Below are 22,103 nucleotides of genomic sequence, written 5' to 3' on the forward strand. Positions count from 1 at the left end.
CACTTGTTATGTCCCTGTTTGCGCAGCCCCCTGCCAGCCCTCAAAAATAGAAGCAGTGTTTCTTGAAAGCCCATGTTTTCTAAGGCCACTAGGAGAAAATCTGCCTAGAGATCTGTAATGGGTGTCTTCATCGGTTCCTGTCGCCCAGCACTGGTGCCGGGGTGCGCGGCTCTCCCACTGAGGGCCTCTATGGGGTCTGGCTCCGCTTGCGCGAAGGTGCGCTCCGGCCGGACCCGTCGGGGTCGCCAGGGGCTCACAGCGACGAGGAGCTCTGGGTGTAATCTCTGATGACGAGAGTGTCATACTTGGGCGAGGATGGGATGCAGAGGGCCGACTCGGACACCGGCGAGTTGGGGGCGGTGCTCCCCGAGCCCAGCGAGTCTCGGAAGGGGGACGGCGGCGTGAGGGCCACCAGCTCCTCCAGGTCGGCCTTGGCGCCCGCAGACTCGCGCCCGGTGGCTGGGGTGTCCCGGGCAGCACCGCCCGAGCCCTCGACGGCCGGCGGCGGCGGCTGGACCTCGGCGAAGGTGGTCACGGTGCTGGGCAGCTGGATCTCCCTGGGGATCAGGTAGGACGAGCAGAGCGCGGCGCCCCCGCCGGGCCCCGGGGGCGCCGGGGGCAGCATCATGGAGTTGAGCTCGCTGATGTTGGCCGTGAAGCGGGTGACCACGCTGCTGATCTGCTCCAGGAGCGAGGCCTGCGAGGAGCCGCTGCGCGCCGCGGGCCCCGCGGGCAGCGACGGCGCGTCCTGGTCCGTGTGCCCCACCGGGCTCGCGGGGGTGCCGAGCGCGCCGAGGGGCGCTGGGGGCGCCGGGGGAGCGGGGCCAAGCTCCTCCGGCTCCGCCACCTCGCGCAGCGCTGTGGGGCCGGCGTCGGGGGCCTCGGGCCCCCCGGGACTGGCGCCCGCGCCGCCGCCGGGGACACCCGCGCCCGCGCCCAGGCCGCGGCTCTCTGAGCCCTTGGGGAACGGCCTGATGACGGCGGTCTGGTTGGGGCTCTCCTTCCTGTTGATGTGCACCGACAGGCGCTGCCACAGGTGCTGGCCCCGGCTGCTCTTCTCGTTCGCGGCCCACGTGACGGACTTGCCATTGGAGCTGTGGGGAAAAGCAGAGGAGAGTGACTGGGGCGCAGAGGCTCTCCCCGCAGGGCTGCGGGGTGGGGCGGGGCGGGGAGGGCTTGCTAGCTATGGAAATAAGGCAGCAGAGGGACAGCATGGAAAGGGCCTTGGGGAGAGACTTGTTAGCTGGCTTTGCTTTGAGTTAAAACCTTTTTTCGGGCCTCCCTCGTGGCACACGGGTTAGGAATCAGCCCTATGAGGCTACCGGCAGCCTCTGCAGCGCGGGCTCCAACCCCGGCAGGGGAGATACCCACATGGCGCGGCAGACCTCTCCTGCCATGCCTGTTGCTCGCCTCAGCAGTGTACTTTGATCATTCTGCCTGTTCTGCTCCCTGCTCTGCCTCTGGGGAAATCCTCTCACCCCCCCCAACTTTAGCCTGTCCCCTGGCCCTTGTGTGCATGAATAAATAAATTTTGGGCCTCCCTGACGGCACAAGGGGTTAAACACCGCACTATGAAGCAATCCACAGCCTCTGCAGCACAAGTTCTATCCCTGGCCTACCAGGGAGATACCCACATGGTGCAGCAGACCTCTCCTCACTTGCCCACTGTTCCCCTCAGCAGTATATTTCTGTCAGTCTGCCTGTTCTGCTCCCTGCTCTGTCTCTGGTGAGTCCTCTCACAACCACTCCCACCTTTAGCCTGTCCCCTGGCTCTTGTGTGCATAAATAAAACAAAAAATAAATATTAAAAATATATATTTAGTCTTCCATTTGTCATTACCAGGTAAGTTTGACAAAGGGGATAAAGACACTTTAATTTGGATTCTGGGGTAGTTTTCAGCTGCTCTACAAGCTGATGTTGCAAGCATGAAAGGCAGGGCTTGCAGTCCTGGGTTGAGATGCGCGAGCGCCTGAGAGAGGACAAGGGCTTCTGAAAGTTGGCAGCCTCTGCAGGAAACAGTAGACTCCAGGGCTCATCTCAGCAACGCAGTCACCAGAGGGAGGGAAGTGGTGAGAGTACCTCTCCCGGGGTATACCATGGTGCCAGCTCAGGTTTTCTCCCTGGTGCTGATGCTTAATGTGTTTACCTAGGGATATCTCATGACTGAACGCCTGCCTGTGAACATGGTTTTACTGTCTGAGTTCTCTGTTGGAAAATACAAATTCAGTGAACACACACACAAATTGCTAATTCATTAGAACTCTTCTACTTTACTGAAATTCTCACGTACTTATTTTAGGCCTAAAACTTGAATGTGTAGTTAGCAGCTAACATGACCCTCAAATTAGGTCTTGATAAGTGTCATCTGACTGATGTGACTTCTTAGGATGTTCCCCTCTTCCGTTTCCCAAAAGTTCTTTATGGTCTCAGAGTTGTGAAAACTGCTATGATGAGGATGTGGCTGGTGCCCTCCTGACAGCCTGATGTAACCTCCCCAGTGAAAATGACACAGAAGCCCCTGAGACCACAGATCCTTTAACAACAAGGGCTTCATGCATGGTGGGGGTCTACGGCCTGCCCTTCGGGGATCCTATATGGAAAGATCCTGGTGTGATTGCCTATCACAAGGGAATGTGTGATTCCTGTAACTAGGGAGTTGGTTCTGTCCACACAGCTTTGTCTGCTCTAGGTGTTATGATCATGTAATATTCTTGGGCAGTCTGTGAACAAGAGGCTGTGACGAACCAGTGTTATCACCTTAGCCAGAGACTCTTAACCTTAACGGTGCATGAAACTTATCTAGAACATTTGCCCAACAGGCCAGGCCTTACCCCAGGAGATTCTGATTATTCAGACTGGGCTCCAAGGGTTACCGGTTTTATAAGCTGCTGTCTCACTGCTTCCCAGAGTGAGGCTGAAGCAGTTGGGAGCCTCAAGTTGGGAGCCTCTAACAGGAATCTACCCTTTCTCCCAGGGTTCTCATTGGCTCTTTGGCCTCTTGATAAAGGATGGACCTGCCTTTGCTAGGCAGGAGCCTGAATTGTCTTTAGGGCCCACCTGTCTTTGGACTCCCCTGCGGCAGCTAGCAAATTTCTCCTCCTAAGATGTCTGCTCCCCTAATAACAGCCCACTTTTTTCGTATCCTGTTTCCCACACTGCTTCCCATTTCCTCACCCGTCCCTTGCCACTTGTGTGTTCTTTCTCTAAATCCTCATCTCACTGACTCTAATATATTGAATGTAGTGGTGTAGGGTAAGTGAAGAAATCATCAGGCTTTTCTGCCCTCCCACCATTAGCGTTGATGGCGGATCCCTGTGGTCCTACACGCATGCCTGATGGCGGACACCTGGAGTGGGGTGTGGGCATGCATAGGTGGTCACACCTGTGCTGCCACTGTACTTATAAGGGCAGCGTCACGGGGACGCCAGCAGAACAAGAGCAACAGAGAGAAAGAGTAGCAGAAGAGAATGAGAATCGGAGAGGAAATGCCAGAGAACCCAGAAAGCGTGAAGGCTTGCAGGAGGCTGAGGACCCGCCAGCCTCCTGGCCCCAGGGCACCGCTGCCTCCCATGTACCTGGTAAAAAGCCCAATAAAATCCTGAAAAAGCCACCGAGGCCTCCAGGAACCGCCTTTAGCCATCTGCTCAGATCATAAAGATCCTGCTCTGTGCCCTCCTGGCACTACAAGTGGCCTTCAGAATTCTGGCATATGAGATGTCCTCCAGCTTGGCTGCACAGGGTGAACAAATTATTACCAGGGGTGGAGGTTGCTGTGTGTTCCCAGTAGGAGAGGGGGCCTGGCCAACCTGTTAACTTTCCCTTCCCGGGGAGTTTCAAGATTTGTTTTTTTACATTTTCCATTGAATTGATCTGCCACGCTATGTCTTCAGTGAGCTACTTTTCTGCTCCCGTGTGTCTACTGACTTCTGGAAGATGGCACAGGATAAATGGACAAGGTTTTGTGGGGTTTGATTGGGAGGATGGTTGACAACTACCCCTTTCTCTTGTACCAGCAGGATAAGAAGCGGGCACGTGGGGTAGGGCAATGTCTTTCAGGTCTTGGAGACCACTTTTAATATAAAGCATGGGCTAGAAGCAGACCTGAGTATTTTTCGAAGCTTTACTCTAGGGAAGTTTTAATCACAGAAGTAATATTAAGAGTGACAGTCTTGGGCCTCCCCTGGTGGCGCAGCGGTTGAGCACTGGGTTGTGAAGCTGCCCGCAGCCTCTGCAGTGCCGGTTCAATCCCCGGCCACTGGGTGAGGGTCCCACATGGCGCGCAGACCTCTCCTGCCGCCCGCTGCTCCCCTCAGCAGTGTACTTCGTCAATCTTTCTGTTCTACTCTCCCCTCTCACTCTGGTGAATTCTCTCACCCTCCTGCGCTTCTGACTGTACCCAGTGCTTGTATAAATAAATAAATCTTTTTAAAAAAAAAAGAGTGACAGTCTTTGGAATCACATACAGACATGCTCAAAAACATTGAAAAGGGTTTGCACTTCACAAAATATTGACGTCTTTCAGAGCTGTGCCTTTGCTCACAGAGTTCATGGTCGTGTGTGTGTGTGTGTGTGTGTGTGTGTGTGAGAGAGAGAGAGAGAGAGAGAGAGAGGGAGCGCACACACATCAAATGAGCTGTATAGCAATGGAAATGGATAGAGGAACCACCAGAGAAATGGAGTCTAGATTTGAGTACTTAGTTTCATGGACTATAAAACATACATTTTCTCCAAAATTAGAACTTAAAACAATGACTTGACATCAGTCTCTTTATTGGTAGAATGCAGGGTGTCTCAGCTAGACAAGGGTCTTAGCTATCTGGTTCAGTGGCTTCTAACAAGATCTTAACAAGCATTTAGCAGATGAAAAGGGTTTTTATGCCAACAGGGCACTGTGTAGTGTCCTGGAAAGTGCACTCCACAAAGGACCCTGGAACCCAGGTTCTAATTCTGGGTCTGTCATCTGAGGTTCTTAGAAGGATCATTTTTTTAAGTCTCAATAAGAAGCAAACAGTGTTTCATTTGGTCAAGGTTGTTGTGAGGATTAAATGAGACAATGGTATAAAAGGGCCTGGCAAGGAGAGGCATTTGAAAAGCATGTTAGCGTCTGCATTCCACATGGGTAATTCACTTCATGCTATTTTGAGGTCTTGTTTGAAGGATAGAAAATTCAGTACAGAGTGAAATATATGGTGAAGCTACAAAGTCTTTCTGCTTGTTCCTGTTTTACCTGACAGACTGCGAAAACGTTCCGTACTAACTTTTCTTAGTCTAAGCTATCTCTTTGGGTGATGGCATTTACTCCACAAACTCCAGGTTATAATTCTATATTTTACCGAAGTGATCCTTCTCTGTGTTCCCTCCTCTTTTTGCCCAAGCACTTCTTGTTATTTATTTGAATTGCCTTTTTTTTTTTTTTAAGGATGATTTCCTGACTCCACCCCTGGCATCCCTGACTAAGATAGAATTCCTTAGTTCCCGCATTGGGCCTTTAATTATGCTTTGCTCTGTGTGCCTCTCACCTGCTGAATGGGGTGTGTGAAGGCACAGAGGGTTTGGTTGTTTTCTGTTGAGGCCACAGTACCCAGCACATTCCCTAAAACACAGTAGGTGCTCAATAATATCTTTTGTCTAAAAATTGAGTGGGTAAATGCACTTAATTGTTTTTCTGTTAGAATTAAGTTTTTAAAAAATAATTCAATGAAATGCTATCTTTTATCTTATTGATCTACCTACTTTTTAAATCTCACTGTAATCAGTAGTACTCAGTGCATACAGATGAAAGATTTCATTAACTACATACGGATGTTGATATCTACCATGAAAATCACAATGGCAGTGTTCATTCCTTTTTCTAATTCTCATGCATCTGTTTGATGAAACGTCTCAGTGATGAGAGCTCATGGAGGCAGGATGCGTAATGGGAAGGAGAAAGGACCAGAATACAGGTGTAACCTCTAGACCTACATGACATTGCTGAAACCCTTTGAGCCTCTTTGCTTATTGGAAAAAATAGCTACACATGATTCCTGGGAGGAGCCAAACAGTAATACACATAAGGGAACTATATAAGGCACAGCACCTGTGAAAGTGATTAGTTACCGCGTCATACCTTCCATTCAGTCGTAGGAAAATGTTATTTATTATTACATTGAGAAATTTTTTTTTTAAACATCAAGATTCTACTTGTTGTGAGGGATTTGGAGGAGAAGAAAGATAGGAATGGAGGAGAGAAAGACAGAAGAGATGGTTTGCTGTCTCCAGGAAGGAAGGGAGTTGGCCAACAAAGAAAAAAAAGATAAACTTAAACCCCTCAAAGTCTTACTCTTTCTAAGCATCAATTAACCCTTCTGCCAAATAAAATAATATGTAAGTTAATGATTTCTTTTTATACTTCACCCTATTTCTGATTTTAAAAACTTCCAACCTTTTGTCAATGTTCTTTAAGGGATAGGTTTTTGTTTGGTTGCTTGCTTACAGTTTGGGTCACAAAATGGCATCTTATATCTTTATTCTCTGAAGTTTTTTCTTCCTCCTCTTTCATGTAACACACTTAAATAATTTATTCATATCAAGCAGGCTCTGAATGTCATCTCAATGACCACTCTCAATTTCTCTAATCATCCGCCAAAACCTGCAGGAATTAGAGGATTCTGCCAAAACACACCATTGTTGGGAAGAATTCTTAACTAAAAGAGAGTTTGACTATCAAAAAAGTCTGGGAATTTAGAGTTTTTGTGTTCACATTAAATGGCGATTGAGTGGTTTGTGTGTGTATTTTTTTTTTCTTCAGAATTTGCAGAATATTTTACTAACAACACATCAACAATTTAACATTCTCAGAATATTTCAGTGAATAAAAAATGCTAAGCCTTTATCTTCTCTTTTGTTGCATAGTTTATTAGTACTTTCATATTTGCATAGTTTTAGGGCCTGGGAATAATCAAATTCTCTGAAAATTAACAAAAACATTATTTTCATTATTAAACATGTCTTATTTGTGATTTTGAATTGAAGGGAAATCAGCAGAGTTATAGTAAGATTATGAAGTTCCTAATGAATTATTAAAAAATAAAAACTTATAACATCATTAGTAAATATATCTTGGGAATGACATCAGAAAATAGGTCAATAAAAGAATTCCATGAGTTAAGAGGAAATTTGCAGCTCCATTTGATGCACATTTTATGAAACTTTGTCAATATAATTTGCTTTCAGTACTTTGCTTTGAATTACAAAGTATGGAATATAGTTTTTAAAATACTGAGGGATTTGATGTTGTTTATATTCAGAAATTCTAAATTAGGAGGAATTTCTTTCTGAAACCCCCATCTTGATTTTGACAATTATACTGAGAAACACACCATAATGTGTGTGTGTGTGTGTGTGTGTGTGTGTGTTTGGCAGAGTCAAATGGCAGAATTTTCCATATAAATTTCCCCAGGTACAGCTTAAATTGATGTAAATAGATATCTTGCAGACAAAAACAATTTCAATGGCCATGACAAATATATGCACCAGAGATGTATGTGAGAGAAAAACATTTGAGGAAGTGGAAGTTATGTCAAGGACTAAATTTCCTAATATACAGTAATCAAAGCAGTACCACCTTATTTCGCCCAGCGCTTTATAGAACACTTCCAAACAATGTCTGTCATAGCATCAACCTCTTTTCCTCCCCAACTTCAAAAGCAAGAAAAATGAGATTAGGTAATTTTCCCAACGATACACAGTTAGAAAATGGCAGGGGAGAAATAATACAACTTCAGCGATTTCCAGTTCCATTTTTCATGACGTACACTGTCCATATTTGCTCTTTGAAGTGAGCTGTCCTTATTCTATGGAAGAGAAGCCTCAGATGTTACCTGTTGATAATTTATTTTTTAAGTAGATAAGTTAGTCATTTGATTTATATTTCTTACTCTATATTTATGTACTTCTTAATCATATACTTTCCAATCTCAAGAAAGCACCCTATATCTTTCTTTAGTTTTAATTCATAAGACAGGTTAATCAAACACCTATCAATGTATTTGTCAATGATAACAGATGCCTTGATGATAAAGACACTTTGAAACTTACAACCACATACTGTAAATTGATATTACATGGCACTTTCAAATGTCTTTTTATGCTATGGTCCATGAAAAGACTGTTGCACAATTGTTTTCTCTCTGACTCAATAAATGAGAACAGTGTAATTTCAGGGGTTACTTTAAATTTATTTTATTTCAACATTTTTATATTTCAACCAGTACTGGAAACAAATAACTATTTCATCAATACTTTTTGATATTGCAACTAAATTATTAGTATAAAGACCTCTCAAGGAAGGTAAAATTTGTAGTCAAGAGAGAAGGCACATATTGAGTAATTCTTTTCACTAGGCCCTTGAAATGAGAAAGCAGATAAGCACGCAGGAGTTGCTGAGGGAAGACAGTAAGGGATGGCAGTGAAGCCTGGTAACAAGCAGTGAGCTCACTGGACTCCTAAAAGGTACAGCTCTCTGGGGGTTAAGAATTTCAGCAGCTAGAGAAACCTTTTCCAGGGAAAGCAGTGGCCTGGCAGTGCTTCCCACCTAAAAGACACACAGTTGCACTTCCATGTCAAACAATTGGTAAATTTGTGTAAAATCCAAAAAGAGAGTGCCAGGCTTGGCCCTCTAGAAAGGATAGCAGGCACAGAATTTCAATGATCCATACGGATGCATTGAAGGCATCAGAAGATCAGAAGGTAGAGTTTGGACTTTTGTCCACTATAAACATTCTTCCTGGCTGTCCTCGATCTATACAGATCTTTTTTTTTCTCCTTTCTTTTGCTATTTTAATAAATAGGTAGTAATTAATCTTGGGCTACTTATCAGTGTTGGGAAAGATAGGTGGTCTAATATATTAGAACAGAGAGATGGTCTAAGTATTAAATACATATGTAATTTACATGTTTGATCAACAAATGACTGAACATATCCATAGCTTCCTTTCTGTGTTCTTCGACTGTTGTTATTTAATGTTTTATGTCTTTTATTTTTTCCATTTCAGCAAAAACAACTGAATGCAAGAACCATGACTGAATCTTCTTTAAAGGTTTAACCCTCATCCCAGTTATATCCCCAGACCAGTCCTGGTCATACTTCAGGAAAACACTAAGACCTAATTAGTATTGTTATTAATTATTCCTTCCTGAAATGAGAAACCAAGAAGACTGACATAAACAGAATAGTGGTATGCAGGGTAGGTTTAAGAGGTTATTTTATGGATGCAGGAATGCACTGTTAAGATTCTAATAGGTGTTGGGCCTCCCCAGTGGCGCAGTGGGTTGAGTGCAGTGCTGTGAAGCTGTCCACAGCCTCTGCAGCGTGGGTTTGATTCCTGGCCGGCCAGGGAGCAACCCCCATGGTGCAGCAGACCTCTCCTGCCTTGCCTGCTGCTCCCCTCAGCAGTGTACTTCAGTCAGTCTGCCTGTTATGTTCCCCGCTCTGTCTCTGGTGAATCCTCTCACCCTCCTGCGCCTCTGGCCTGTACCCCAGGTCTTGTATAAGTAAATAAAAAGATTTATTTACTTGTATAAGTAAATAAAAAGATTAAAAAAAAAAAGATTGTAACAGGTATGTCAAAAATGAGGATGGAGAGGGATATACTAATACAAAAGATATTGTGAAAGAAAATGCATTTGTCCATTTTCTTGTTGGCATTAGAGGAATCCAGAGAAAAGGTAGCTTACTGAGGAAAGAAGCAAGGATTTACAATTAATGTCACACTTAGAAGAGTCTGTAGATCTGGGAAATGTTAAAATAGCCTGAATTAACAAAATCTAGCTAATTCATGTTTTACACTATATGGCAAACTAGCTGATTCCACATTTTTAATCCCACAAACCCTTCCAAAAACTGAGAGGTGGACTTTTATCTCTCTTTTAACTAGCTGGGGAGAGCAATGCCTGCATTTTTCTATAGTAATCCCCCCAAAGCACATCTCTTACATTTAGTCCCTTGTAAAATTATTGTGGCAATAGAGCCACTTGGTCCTATTTTAACTCATCTTTGGGTTAGCAGGAGGCCTTTTTAACATATTCCTTGTCTCCTTGGGGGAGGGAGGGCTGTTATTATAGTGCCTAATGGTTCTAGATCATCTGGTGTTTTTGCCAAATCCTCATAAGGGGAAAACAGGTAACAAAGGATATAAGACAGGGACATGTGTGAAGCAGAGGAATTTTTTTACATTGTCACCAAGGATACTTTCTCAAGTTAAATGACTTATCTTGGTACTTCAGACAGTAGAAGTAAAGCTGCAAACTAAACTATTCATACTAAGTAAATCTCATTCTGAGATTGGCCTTGTAGACATTATTTGAGGTGCTTCAGCTAAGATTAGAGAATATTTTTTTTCCCTAAAGGAAGAATTTTTTTCAGCAATCACTGTAAAGGCTAGATTACAATTTATTAAAGAGAGAACAAAAGAAGACACAGCATTTTGTGCCCTTGAGCTGATGACGGTTTGGAAAACTTTGCGGGGAAAGCCAGCTTGATCTCAACCTGGAATGAACCACTGGATTGGTGCTGGCCAAAAGAGGAGAGTGATAATGATGAAATGATAATAACTCCCATTTCAAGAGAATTTTACTACTCAAAAGTTATCTTCACCTACATTATTACGTTTGGCCTTCACAAGAGTCTGAAAGCGCACTTATCAAAGGACATTTTAATTGCTTATAACTCTTTTCGTGCACTAAACCTGAAACACTCCAAAGGCAGTGATTACATGTGCTTAGTGTTGTGCCCGATGCCAAGTAAGTGGGCTGGGAGGGGCAGGGACATGAAGTAAATTATATCTCCTTGGGTGCTTGGTATCAATAGGTATTGTTAACCTGGGGCTTATGGAACTGTGGAGCTGAGTTGTCCAGGTCAAATAAAAAGCAGAACAGGTCAGACCCTAAATCCACACCACAACGCCCATGTGCAGTGTGCCCAGATACACATGACCCCAGGGACTGCCCGCACATCTTCATGGCACACCCAGCGAAATGGCAAAGCCAATGTTTGTCTCCACAAAATAGCCTGATAATAAATTTCAAAGCTCTGTATCAACATGGAATGTTGCCAGGAAGAATCCTGCGACACTATGGGATAAGAGAATGACTGAGGATTTTCACAATGGTTGTTGAAAAATGACTTTTCTTTGTACAAAAGACTCCTTTTGACCTTAGCTAAGGCACCTCAGCTGAAAAGCATGCAACTTAAATCTGAGGAATAAGAGTCCTATGGTTTTCAGACTAGTATTCTGGTTGAAAATCTATCACCAAGATGCTTATTTATATGAAACTCCTGGTTTAAGGAGACAGTTTTTATTGGATGAAATGGGCACATGCCACAGACAAGTGGGCTAAGTCAGTTCACTCCCTTTCCCTTTTAGATGGCTCAGATGCTTAAACTGTGTCCTTTCTTTCCTTCCTTCCTCCCCTCTCTGCCTCTTCTTTTTTTCATGCACACGGGGTAGCCTTGTATTTGATATAGTGTTCTTCAGAACAGTGAGGGGTGTTTTGCCCCTGCAGGATGCCTAAAAACCTGACCTTGGAACTGTTCATTCCTTCTCACCCCCACCCCTATCTAAGTCTATGTCTTATCATCTTGATTGCAGATTTAGCATCTTAATGTACCTTGTTTGCTTGCAGGTTCATCAGAGTTAGTTTTATTAATTTATAAAATTGGTCAGTTCCTTTAGGGTATAGATTATTTTATGGCTTCCTGAACATCTAAAACAGTGCTGCCTACATGCAGAAAGTGTCTCCATATGCTCTTATGATTAATCAAATGAATCAGTAGACCCAGAGCTGTGGTATGCACTAAGCACTGAGGATGTAAAATTGAACGACATATTTTTCCTCTTAGAAATCTCAAAGTCGCCTTGCATAGTCATGCAGATAAGACGGAATATTAGATTTAGACTCAAAATGCTTCAGAATTATGAAGTTGGTAGAATATAAAATAGATTATGAGTTTCTTTAGAAATACATTAAAAAGGAATTGACATTACATTTGGGTTTTTTTGAAAACTGACTAGGAAGTGTCCAGTAGAACTGAAGAAAATGAGTAGAAGGGGAAGGAGGGATAGTCCAGCATGTTATGCAAATAGTAAGAAATTTGGGGCATGTGGAGAAGAGAACATGTGCTGAGACAGAGAGAAGAAAAGTCCTGGAGTTAGGCCAGGGCCAGTGTGTGAAGGTCTCATATTCTGAGAGCATGAGTTCATATTGGGTGCAGATGTACTAGTGGTTAGAGTGCAGGTTCCAGAATCAGACTGAGCTGGGCTCCAGTCTAGGGTTTACCATTCACCTTTTTCAAAGAATAAAAAAGTGTTTGTATAAGTAAAATGCTTACAACTGTTTCTGGAATATCTATTTCTATAGAGCCAACTTTTATAATAATCATAGGGAAACAAAATTATGTCATTGAATTAATTTTGTTGTATTTCTACATTACATTTTACTTTTCTAGAATTGATTTTTGAAAAGGCAAGCATGATGGCAGGATGGAGAATGGAAGAGAAGACAAAAATAATTTTCTAAAAATATGGGTAATCACTATTTTTTTTGAGTTCCTTCTGCATACCAGGCAGTATGCTAAGTGCTATACTTGTGTTATCTCATTTAATTTCCAGAGCATTGTAGTAAGGGAAGTGCTATATTATTCTTGTTTTACTAAAGATGAAGATTAATGTGGTAAGTGACACTTCAAGGTCATACTCAGACTATATTGCAAATCAAGTTTTAAGCTCCCTATGGGTTCATAATTTTCTACTCTACTATGGAACATTTATAATATTCCAAGCCTCATCTCCCTAAATCTGTACAGTGAAAAATATCTTGCTTATAACATTACTGGGAGAAATTAGTGAATTACATTTATGACAGGACTACTATAGTGTCTGATGCAGAGCAATTACAGTAATGGTAGTAATTATTATTATCCTTCTTATCTGTTTTAGAACATCTCTAAATATAAGTTAGAACATCAGTTTGAAATCGACTTTGGGGAGGAATAAAGAGAAGACCACTTCAGCAGTCTTATTGCTAAGCAACCAGCTTACTTCTGTGCTGGGAAGGCAGAAGCTTTCTCCTCTGAGGATGCTGAATTTTATATATCTGTGTACCTAGCCCTTTCTGAATCTGCTATTCAAGTTAATTTTACTATTTAGTTTCTATTACTCTCAATTCTATTTGTACTGGTATAAGCTATAGATTATGATATTGAACAAGTAGTTAATCTGATGCATAAATTGATCTGAAAGACAGGTTCCATATCACTATGCAATTATCTGTTTTTTCTAAATTTGTTCCCTAGCCGATTGCATATTTTTCAAGGACACTTGTCATGTTTTGGCAATCTATTTATCTCCAGAGTACTGCAAGCCATTGGCCTATCTTAATAAATGTTTATTACATGACAATAAATTATTGAATGAATAAAAGGCAAAACTATCCTTATAGGTATCACATTTTGGGGCTACTCTTTAAATCTGAGTTACTACAAATTAAAAAAGGATGATTATAATGAATATTTATATATTAATAATGACAGTTACCAAATTAGGTAAAGCTTTAATAAACATTTATACCTTCTGAAATTAATACCTTCTGAAATTAGATACTATTCCTACTAAGTAAAAATCATTCAACTGATTGGGGAATAATGCTTCACATAACTGAGATCCTGATGCAGCAACAATAAAATTAATCACATACTACCTCCTGCCTTCTAACAATGGAGGGGGACTAAAGCTCTGTTTATTTCACTTGACTGGGAAGTCCTTTCCTAGAGAGAGAGACTGGGAGACTCAGAATGTCTGTGCCTCTCCACAGGGTGCAGCCTGAGCACATTGGAGCACAATTGCAACCCCACTGGATGGAAAGTCGCTGCTGATAAGGGATAACTTTCCTTGTTCATGTTTTCGCCACTGCTGAGAGTGACATCCGTACATGAACTCATACAGTGATGAATGAGGCTTAAAGAATTTCTGCTTCCTAGAGCACTTCCCTGTTTAGGATTCTCTTTCACTTCTCCTGCCATCAGGAGGACTGCTCTGAAACACATTTAGACTGTCCACTGTGAAGATATGAAAAGATAACTATTCCGCCAGAAGGGGAAAAAAATCATATGCAGGGAAAACAGGAAGTTTTCAGGAAGTTAGAATGTTTTGGGTATATATATATTGGGTCCTTTCCACCTGTGAGGGGGGAGGAGGGAGGGGGGGATGGGAAGTGTGTCCAAGGTCCTGCCAGCGTTGCGGGGCACAGACTAGTGCTCTGCTCTGCTGTGACTGCGTCTCTGTAAAACCCCTTGCCTCCCCACCGGGCAGTTTCGGTCTGAGAAATACACCCTCCTCCTGAATTCACAGGGTCCTAGTCAGTCCCTAGTTCCATCATAGAAAACAGAGAGCTGAGGGTGAGACTCCTGGTTGTCTGTGGTTGCTTGAGTTTCCCCAGCCCATCTCGCATATGGAAATGACCCCTTACATGGAAATGACATTTGCCTCCTCTTGTGTTCTTTTCTCTTAATGCTCATTTTAAGGTGAATTCTTCTGGATAATTGTCATTGTGTGTGTGTGTGTGTGTGTGTTTATATGAACAAATATAAAGTGGGAAAAAAAAAATCTGGCCTTTACTTTTGTATTTCCAGGCCTATTCTCTTCCTTAATGGAAAGCTCTCTTGAGTACTGAAGAGAGCTCTGCTCTCTCTCTCTCTCCCCCACACACTCTTTCTCTCTGTCAGGTATTTTTTTTTTTAATGCTAAAAAATGGGAGAGAAGAGGGAGTAGGAAGGGGAGACCACCCATTCCTAATTAACTATGGCCCACCCTCGGACAGCTGAGATGGTTATTCTAACAGCACTGTCTACTGCAGCTCACAGATCCCCCTCCACCCCATCAGGCCACATCCCTTTGTCAAAATCTTGGCTATATACAAACATGTGAGGGAACAAAAATTAAATGATATCTAGCTGTTGTAAAGAAAATTAGACTGTCTCAAGGGTCAACATCTTGCTTAGCTATTTCTATAGATCTGGAAGGAAAATTGGTTTGTTTGGTCTGGGATCTCCTTACTCTCCGTGCCCTACCCCGTCTTCTCTTCCTTTCCCATCATTCATCAAGACAGCCTTGGACAAATCTGATCACTGGATCGATCACATCTGAGAGTTTTAGTCATTGACTAAATACTTCCAAGGACATCATCGTATGGCGGAATGGAGACCTAATAATTGCTGTGGGTAGCTCCATGACATCTACCAGATACTTGGATGATTCCCAAATATTGCTTTATGAACTGGCTAAATCATAATGACTTAGGAAATCTGTTATACTACAGATTCCTAAATTTTATTGATATGCATTTGTCTCAGTATGTTTGATACTTTTGCTAGATTTGGAATCTCCGGTCCTAGACAATTGTCTCAAATCAGAAGTCACTTTGAACAGAGTCCCTGAGCTCTCATTTGAGGCAGTTATGTTCACCTTGTCCAGCTGACTCTAGTGCTGTTTGACTAATTTTCAAGGACAAGGATTATGCAACTTTCTCATATCTGAAGGGAAAAAAACCCAGGGATCTGTTGAGTCACTCCCACATAATGATTTATTGAGGTTTATCTTCTAGACACTGAGATAAAAATTAGCTGCATATAGGGATTTGGACATAAAGGATATCAGATGCACTAATGTGTACAAACACACATGTCTAACATGCACACCACTCATGGGAGCCATGGTTCAAGTTCGGTGGGCCCTTTTTCAGGGCTGCTATGAATGATTGCTCAATTTGTAAGCTGAACAGTTCTGAGTACCATTTTCACAGACTGCAATGAGAGCAACCGTTCCTCCCAACCCCAACAGTTGTGCAATGTGGTGGTTCTTGGAGGAAGTCAGACATTATTTTGAAAACCAGAAAGAGCCCACTACTGAGTAAGCAAACAATGTTTGTGGTGACAGTTCAACAGGATTACCCTTTTTTCATTGCAGCTGGGTCCTAAGACTCGTTCTCTGATCTGAGACGATGCACACACACACACACACACATTCACATTCTATTCTCTGGCCTTGTCCTTTCCCTAGGCCAAGCTGATCTAAAAGTGCTTCCCTTTCACCTCTCTATGCCACAGGTAATACCAAATTTGAGACGGAGAGTCAGTTCTTGGTGAGCAGTTCCCCAATTCAAGGCTTCTCCAGTATTCTGGAGCTATTCAGGGTCAATCTTGGCAGTCTTTAACTTCAAAGCCCTTTGTTTGAAATCCAGTCCCATGCAGTAAAGCACGTTCATTTCATGCAACATAGCTCAGTGGGTGCCTATAGTTTCAAATACCCCAGTTTACTAGGCAGCACTGAGTTGGGAGTACTGGTATGAAGGAGCATGCACAACGCAGTGACGGGAATGTTCACCACCAAACACAGAGAAGGAAAGGAGCAGCAAAGCTGTGGTAGCCAGAGGAGGACTAGCTTTCCTATTTTCAGTTCACGAAAAGCCTCTTGCCTCTACAGTTTGTAGTTTGGCATGGCAATGCCCTTGGCTGTGAGCTGACGTTGCATTCAAAGTAAGTCAGATTCACTCCCAGACTTGTCTGCGATCTGGGGTTTGTGTCTTCCCTCAGTTGTGGTCGTTCCCTCAAAACCAATGCTAGGCTTTGGCATTTGTTTTCTTTAGTGAACAGTCTGGGAACATGAATTTCCTCCAATCTCTTCCACTTTGCAAACTCCAGAAAGATTGACCAAGAAGTTAATTCCATGGGAGAACTGACTGTGAGCTAAGACTTCAGACATGCAAAGCGCACAACCTTGGGCAACAGCAGCTTCTGGGACAGGAGGCTCCCATCACTTGACATGATGATGGCATGGGCTTTGCAGACCAAATACACACAGAAAACCAGTGGTGGCCCAGGTTGGACACACTGTATGGGATGCACAGTTGAGTGAGGACCTGAACCAGGGAGCCACCTGTTCCTCTAGCTTGCAAACAATTAGTTCACACCACCTTAGGCCATCACAGTTTGCTTACCTGCTCATTGCTGCTCTCCCACCATTCCCCATACTCCCTTTGGGGGTGAAACACTCTATTTCCGACTTGTGCTGGGCCAGTCTCCTGTCTTTGTACCTGGTGAGCATGAACAAGGACAGGAGCAAACAGAAAGATGTGATTTCATGCTTAGCTGGCCAGGCTGAGGAAGAGACATGGCTGCGGCAGGTTGCCCCATGCCGCAAAACGGGCTCCTAATTTTCAATGCAGTGGCTGGCCTGTGATACTTGATAGATGTCTGTGATGGGATGTAGATAACATTGGGGCTGTTTTAATACTTCTTGGCTGAACCACATGTATTCTACCCTACGATGCAGTGAATGCATCACACTTAGATACTCAATGACCAAAGGAATGCCATTCTTCGCAGCTAAGAAAAAGATGAGTATCAGTAAATTAGAATATATTAGCTGCTTTCCATGTATCAGAGATGGTGCTAGAACGTCACTTAAATTTTCTCTTGCAATATCCCTATATCAGAGGCTTCATTATTATTATACATAGTTTACCAAAGAAGAAACCGAATATTATAAGGCTTAAGTAGATTGATCAAGAAATTGAGCACAGAAAGACTAAGTTTAGAATGTATACCTATTAAAATTTGTTAGCTTCAAGTATTAGTTATTTTTTTAATCATTGTTTTCAATGAAAATTTATGAGGGACTGGTGATGCTAAAAGAGACGAAAGGCTGTCCTTTGGTGTTAGAGATTTATATAACCACTGTGCTGAAGTTTTACAGTCAGTGACAGATTGCCCACATGGTGGAGGTAGTTTTATATCAGAATGGCAATGCACCACCCCTGAAACGTAATGGTCGTTCCAGCTAAGAGAAGTCAGCTGATCTCCAAAATAATGCTACATATTGCGTCAAGATGAGCCCTCCTATTTGTGTGACAGTGTTCGGAGTGAATATGCTTCCACGGAAATTATTTCATTTTTATTGATCGGTTTAAACTTGTGCAGCAAAGGGGCACCATCATCCCCATTTGCCAGGTGAGAAAACTTATATTCACTGAATTGACTTGACTTCACCAATCTCTTCAGTAGAGAATAATTACCAGGAGAGTTTTTGGGGGTCCAAGATTCTTAAAGTTTATTACCTTGATACCATTTTTTTCCTTCTAATATTGGAGCCTACTAAGAAGACAATTCATCCATGTTCCTGGTATTTGACAGGCAGTGATAGTGACTTACCATCAGACTTATTTACTCCTGACAAAACTGGTGTTTTTAAAGTTTCTTTTTCTGTTGTTTCAAAGTTAATAATAAAGCAAAATGCAATTAAATTAAAATTGGTCTTAGTTGTAGAATAGAGGCTTTCCCCTTAACATTTTTTTTCTTTTTAAGATGTTAAAAGTATTTAGTATTTGAATGAAAATGACTTATTCCATCAAACTAAATGGGAAGAATGGGTTTAATTATTTAGTGGACATTACCTATTAAATTCTAGTCAATGTGCTTTGTACCAGAGATAAAAGAATCCACAGGTCCTGTGTGCCATAGAGCTCACAATATAGAGGAAGAAGGATAGAAAGAACGGTATACATAATGTAACTTTAGGTATAGGCCATAAGGAAGAAAGACTATAAAGACTTGTTACAGGAGATAAAGCAGCAGGCTAAACCTGATTGAGCAGCCTTTATTTTATCAAAGAAATCACTTTAGAAGAAAATCCCTGCACCCATCATTGGATGACATTACACTTTCAATGGAAAATACTTAGTACTTACATGTATGTGAATTGGGTCACGTGGCCATATTGTTGTCATATAGTTTTTTTCAACTAAAAATTAATATTAATAGCAGAGTAGAAACACTGATGGTCATTCAGTTTCAAAGAGGTACTGAACAAATTGTTGAAGGTATTCTGTTGCAGAAGGTGTTCTGTTGAGCTAGTTGCCAATTTAAATCTTCTATAACTAACTGAGGACATCTGCACTCAATGCTCACAAGCTCTTTTTTTCCCCTGTCCTCTCCTCCCCATTTCTTCTTCCTCTCCATCTCACAGACGCATTTTTCCAGGTGACCATGTCTATGAAATAGATCCTACCAATCCTACTCTAGCAAAACCCAACTTCCTTCTTCATAAGCTTTTACAAAACGAAATAATACAAACTTCAACTTCTTTCAATAAAGCAAGAGGTGCATTACACTCGTTGAAACTTTCAAGTAGTCCTTGTATTCAAAACAAGATGAAAATACCATTGAAACAGATTCAGAAGCTGATCTCGCTAGCACATGGGATACTCTTGCCTATATGTAGCTCAATTATGCTCACCGGATACTTACATAGACTACATTTTCATTCATTATTATTCATTTTTCTTTTCGCCAAAATGTGCTGTTTAAAGTAATAAAGATTACATAGTTGCTACATTATACCTATAAAGAAACACAAATCTTTCACGATTTGATTTTATTTCCCAAAAATGGAAATTTCAATTAATAATTAAGTTTTCAGAGTATAACTTATAAAATATCAATTAAAATTATTTCATTTAGGGACTCCCTAGTGGCACAGGCGGTTTTGCACAGCCTTGTGGAGCTGTCTGCAGCCTCTGCAGTGCCGGTTCGATCTCTGCCAGCTGCAGAGATCCCCACATGGTGAGCAGACCCCTCCTGTCTCACCGGCTGCTCCCCTCAGCAGTGTATTTCGTCAGTCTGCCTATTCTGTTCCCCGCTCGGTCTCTGGTGAATCCTCTCACCCCCCTCACCTCTGGCCTGTACCCTGGCTCTTGTATAAATAAATAAATAAAATCTTTAAAATAAAGTAAAATAAAATAATTTCATTTATAAAGTAATTTTTTCTTGTAGGCACTTATTAGAACACATCTATACACATACACATGCATGTATGCATACGTACTTGCAAGGCATTATTTTGAGTAATTAACAAATATTAATGAATTTTTCAAATAATATGTATAATTTATTGTAATTATACCTAGGTTACATATAAATAATAATAATGATAACAATAATAGTAACAAAAGAAAGAGAAAATTGAATGTCTGTTTCTTTTCTGTACATTATCTTCAATTCTTAAAATGATACTACAAATTAGGATCTATTTTCCCAACTCCAAAGAGGCAGGCACTGAAAATCAGTGTCAGTAAATGCAAGCTTACTAAGTGGGGAACTTACTATCAAAAATTATGTCTTTGATTTTGAAGCTCACCTTACTTTTATTTAAATTCCCTTTAAGTAACAGTGTTAGTAATTTTATATATTCGTAACTACAGGGCCTCCCAGGTGGTGCAGCGGGTTGAGCGTGTGCTGTGAAGCTGTCCACAGCCTCTGCAGTGCAGGTTTGAATCCTGGCCGGCCAGGGAGCTACCCACATGGCCCAGCAGACCTCTCTTGTCTTGCCTGCTGCTCCCCTCAGGAGTGATTTTGGTCAGTCTGCCTGTTCTGCTCCCCACTCTGTCTCTGGTGAATCCTCTCACCTCCCACACATCTGGCCTGTACCCCAGCTCTTGTGTAAATAAATACATTTTTTTTAAAAGTATAAAAGCTCATTATTTAGTTTTTCTCTTTTTGGTCCTATTTTACAAATGAGTAGTAGAATTAACAAAAATGGCCATTTGAAGGTCTAGAGACAAAACTTCAAATTTAATTTCTTTAAGTTTGTGTCCTATAAATGCAAACATATGTCTAGTTTACATCATTCAGATCATTTTCTCAATATTTCATGTGCGAGGTGCTGTGATAAGGAGGGCACAGGTGTCTGTATACTATTGATAGCAATCCCAGTTTACAGTCTGATGAAATGTAAACAGATGATTTCTTAATAATGTGAAAAGTTTTACCAGAAAAACAAATACAAAAGGAACCTATCAACCCATATGAGGATGGCAGGGGGAATTTCAGTGGCATAGGTGTGGTGCTTAAGATAAGTCTTTCAAAATAAGGAGGCATGCACTGTGGAAATATGGACAGACAGGTAGAAAAATCAAGAGCAATGATGTATAAATTCCTAGCAGCATGGGATATGTGGGAAAATAGTATTTATTAATCTTTTTAATTGTAATCAGTGTAAAATAAGAGATAAAATGGGTGGTGTGGATGGAGTGATATATAAAAGGTATGTCGTGGATGAATTTATTCTTTAGGTTATGGAGATCTTTAAACTAAGAGAAAATATGTCAGAGTTGGCACTAAGATAAAATACTATAGACTCCAGGCAACACAATTAGAGATAGACTCCTTCTGCAATCTTGAGCGATGACATAATGCCAGAGGGTAGTATGACATGGATGAAAAATAGAGCACAGTTTCGAAAATATTAAGGAGGCAAAATGAGTGGGATTTATTGGATGATGAATGTGACAGAGAAAAGCGTAGAAAGAATGTTAGTGCAGTTATTGCCTTGGGTAGTTTACTCAAAACTGTTAATACAGAAAGATCCTGTTAGAAGAAGAAATAGAATACTTCAATTGGGAATATTGGGTTTGAGGTGCTGATGAGACATCCACGTGAATATGTTCAGCAGTTCAGATCTAAGGGTCTGGAGGTTAGGGACTGTTACACACGGGAACCACCAGCTTGCTGCTGCTAGTGGTTGAAATAGTTGAAAATAGTTGAAAATATTTGAAAATGCTCAGAGAAAACAGGCAACCTATGCAGTCAGTATCGAGACAGGGTTTTCGGACTTTCTTATTTTATCAATTCAAATATATATATAAATGCATCAGAGAAGTTAATCAAACATTCCAAAAATAATGGCCTAGAAGGTGAATAGAATGTACTAGACAATGTCTTGGAAGCACTGAATTTGCCTTTGTTAAAAAGATTTATTTTTATTCATTTATTCATATAAGAACTGGGGTACAGACCAGAGGTGCTGGCGGGGAGGTGAGTGGGTTCACCAGAGACAGAGTGGGGAGCAGAAGAGGTGGATCTACTGAAATAAACTGCTGAGGGGAGCAGCGGGTGAGACAGGAGAGGTCTGCCACACGGTAGCTGCTGATAGATTGATAGTTCTGAGACTTTAACCCCTGTGCCACCAGGGAGACCCTGAATTAGCTGTTTTAACCTCAACTTTCTTTTTAT

The 22,103-nt window shown here is 41.8% G+C and overlaps 1 protein-coding gene across 2 annotated transcripts in view; it reads right to left on the reverse strand.

Annotated features, from left to right (window-relative positions):
• Positions 1-253: 253 nt before the first annotated feature.
• GRM5 (glutamate metabotropic receptor 5) overlaps positions 254-22,103 on the reverse strand; it is a gene marked incomplete at its 3' end in the record, with an annotated part of 525,768 nt that continues 503,918 nt past the window's right edge. The window contains exons 8-9 of one of the 2 annotated variants that reach the window (XM_084253022.1): positions 17,033-17,128; positions 254-1,094 (exon numbers count right to left, since the gene is read on the reverse strand). In XM_084253022.1, the coding sequence (XP_084109148.1) occupies positions 254-1,094; positions 17,033-17,128 (937 nt within the window). The remainder of the gene's footprint in view (positions 1,095-17,032; positions 17,129-22,103) is intronic. The other variant, XM_084253023.1, reaches the window with a different exon arrangement.

The sequence above is a fragment of the Talpa europaea genome, assembly GCF_964194135.1.
Source record: "Talpa europaea genome assembly, chromosome: 1".
NCBI classification, from domain to species: domain Eukaryota; kingdom Metazoa; phylum Chordata; class Mammalia; order Eulipotyphla; family Talpidae; genus Talpa; species Talpa europaea.